Source organism: Chenopodium quinoa, unplaced genomic scaffold (genome assembly GCF_001683475.1).
Source record: "Chenopodium quinoa cultivar QQ74 unplaced genomic scaffold, ASM168347v1, whole genome shotgun sequence".
Lineage (NCBI taxonomy): Eukaryota > Viridiplantae > Streptophyta > Magnoliopsida > Caryophyllales > Amaranthaceae > Chenopodium > Chenopodium quinoa.
The window spans coordinates 797,018-800,157 of NW_018744369.1; the positions used below are offsets into that span (position 1 = coordinate 797,018).

At 41.0% G+C, this 3,140-nt stretch overlaps 1 protein-coding gene across 1 annotated transcript; it reads left to right on the plus strand.

Moving 5' to 3' along the window:
* The first annotated feature begins 206 nt into the window (after positions 1-206).
* LOC110696807 lies at positions 207-1,204 on the plus strand. Its single transcript, XM_021874142.1, has 3 exons — positions 207-513; positions 620-693; positions 929-1,204. The coding sequence occupies exons 1-3, from the start codon at positions 207-209 to the stop codon at positions 1,202-1,204; spliced, it is 657 nt and encodes a 218-aa protein (XP_021729834.1).
* The last annotated feature ends 1,936 nt before the right edge of the window (positions 1,205-3,140 follow it).

Sequence of the window (3,140 nt, forward strand, 5' to 3'; positions counted from 1 at the left end):
GTTATTTGTGATTCGTTTTTACTAAGCTTTATTTGTTGCTTCAGCTATTGTCTCTTGTGTTTTTGATTTCTTTGCTTTTAGTTCTTTGTTGCATGCAAACTCGACGTTTAGGGTCAGACGATTTAATTCCATTTGATTGTGAAATTGAAGCAACAACAAGGAGACGAGGAGGTAGAAGAAGAAGGAGAAATCAAAACCATAGAAACATGGTCGATCTAGGAACAAAGTCTCTTTTGGAGTATGATATTCCTGATACCACAACCGGACTCCTCTTCAGCATTTTCAGACCACCTGTTACTGCTCAGAACTTTGAATTGAAACCACATTTCATTCAATTCATCTCAAATGATTCGTTTGTAGGCACACCTCATGAGTGCTCTGTCAGTCATATTGATAGTTTCTTAGAAAAGTGCGATACTACGAAACTAAATGGCGTTACAGATGATGCTATTAGACTTCGCCTTTTCCCTTTCTCATTACGGGATAGAGTGAAGGAATGGTTGAGAGATGAAGGTACTGGCTCTTTGGACACATGGGACAAACTGGTGAAAGCTTTTCTAGTCAAGTTCTTGGGATAGGAAAAGACTGCAAGGTTGAGAAATGAGCTATTTACTTTCAGGCAGTCAGATGATGAGTCCTTATATGAAGCATGGAGGAGGTTCAAGCGATTGCAAAGACAATGCCCTCACCATGGTATTCTTGAATAGATGTTGATCCAAACCTTTTACAATGGTTTAACTCATGAATTCCGAATCTATATTGATGCTGCATCTGGGGTTCTCTCTTGACTAAGAACCCAACTGAGGCAAAGTAGCTAATTGAGAAGATGACAACAAATGATAATTACCACCCAGGAGGACGACGTAGTGTTAAAAAGGGAGGTATGCATGATGTTGATGCTCTAACCCTTTTAACTAGCTCTATGCAGGCATTGACAAGCAAGTTTGACAAGTTCCAAGCAACATCTTCTGGCTCATCTGCTAAAACTTGTCAAATGTGTAATGTACAAGGTCACATTGCCCCTGGTTGCCCACAAAATTCACATGAGATGTCGATTGAGGAAGCCAATGCATTCTACACTTCAAATCCCAAAAGGCCATATGATCCTCACTCAAACACATACAATGAAGGTTGGAAACATCATCCAAATTTCTCTTACAAGAATACCCAAGCTCAACAAAATCCACCTCCACCACCACCTTGAAACAAAAATTATAATGCTCCACCCGGTTTCCAAGTAAGACCACCTTTAGTCCCACAACCTATGCAACCACCTCCACAAAAATCCAACCTTGAGCTAATGCTTGAGAACTTCGTTACCACAACGAACAACAACATCCAACAACTACAAGCTCAGAACAAGCTCATGGAAAATCAAATAAGTCAACTTGCTCATCAAGTTGGCCAATCTTTCAAGACTCCGGGCGTTTTTCCGTGTCAAACAGAGCAACCACCGAAAGGACAGATGAATGCTGTGACTTTGAGAAGTGGAAAGCAGTTGGAAGATCCTCCCACGAGGGAGCCATCCAAGGAGGTTGCTGATGAGGTAGTCCCAAAAGAGAAGGTGGTCGATGGTACTGCAATTGAGGAAGAGCCAAGGGCATCAACTCCACCACCACTTATTCCATATGTACCGCAAGTTCCTTTCCCGCAAAGGTTGGCTCAAGCTAAGTTAGAGAAGATGTATGAAAATTTCTTGATATTTTGAAGAAGCTTCACATCAACATTCCGTTCTTAGATGCAATATCCGAGATGCCATCTTATGCAAAAATTTTGAAGGGTATACTCTCTAACAAGAAGTAGCTAGAGGAGAATGCTACTGTTGCGTTGAATGCATAGTGTAGTGCTATTTTGCAAAATACACTTCCTAAGAAATTAGGTGATCCGGGTAGCTACTCAATTCCAGTGAAGCTTGGGGATATAGAGATCAACAAGGAATTATGTGATCTTGGTGCAATTGTGAGTCTCATGCTGCTCTCTATCTGCAAGAAACTTCAAATGGGTGAATTAAAGCCTACACACATGTCTCTACAACTTGCAGATTGGTCAGTTAAATTTCCCTAGGGTATACTTGAAGATGTTCCTCTTCGTGTGGGAAAATTCTTTATCCCATGTGACTTTGTTGTGATGGAGATGGAAGAGGATGCACATGTCCCGGAAAGATTTAGCGCCAGGCGCTAGAGTAGGGTCCTCCCTATTCTGCTACACCTGTATTTATTTTGACTATAGAAATTTGCCAATCTCTTTAATAATCTTAGGGTTGACCTAAGGTTTAGCATCGCTTGACTCATTGACTTGACACGACTCAAGGCGTAAACTTATCTCGCTGTGATCGACTGAATCGAGGTTGACTCAACTCGAAGTGAAACGACACATGTGACTCGTGACCCATGTGTGCATTGTAATGTGATCGTGCGACTCGAAAATGCAAAAAGCAAAAATTTTCCGTCATTTTTGTGGAGGGTACCGACTTTCTCCCGAAAAAAGAAAGACGCAAAAAGAAATTGAAGTGAAGTTTTTGAAGGTGCATGTTGAATGAGCTTGGTTAAATTTTGTTTGATACTATCTCTCAAGGTGCAAGGATTAATCCATCCTAGGCTATCTCAATGGTTGACTCAATGATGAAAGTATTTGGGTAACTTAGGCACGGAGGCTAAGCACTTCATACTTCAATGTGATGCAATGACAATTATGACTGATGAGTGATGTTGACAAGGCATGCTTTATGCGCTAAGATTTCATGATAAAGGGTTCCTAAGGGAAATATATTTGGTCATGTATCTGTTCGGTGTGTGTGATAGTGACAGTAAAGCTAGGCCACAAGGGCTAAGTGTGTGGGAAAATATTGTTTGTTAAAAGAGTCAAATGACGGTGACTCTTAGACTAGGTAAGCTAATGATGTAAGGATCAAGCCCCCAAGTCTAGCTCTACATGAATAGGGATGAGCATAGTAGATCCCTTGATATGATCATGGTGTAAGTGTGTGAATGTGAATATGAATGTATGTTTATTACGGCCGCACCTCAATGTGAGGTTGCCTACGTATCTGTTAGGAATCAGGCCGAACGTAGCTCTAGCCGAACCTCGCACAAGTGTGTATACCTCAAAAAGTTCTTTTTAAGGGTTGTAACATGGTTAGG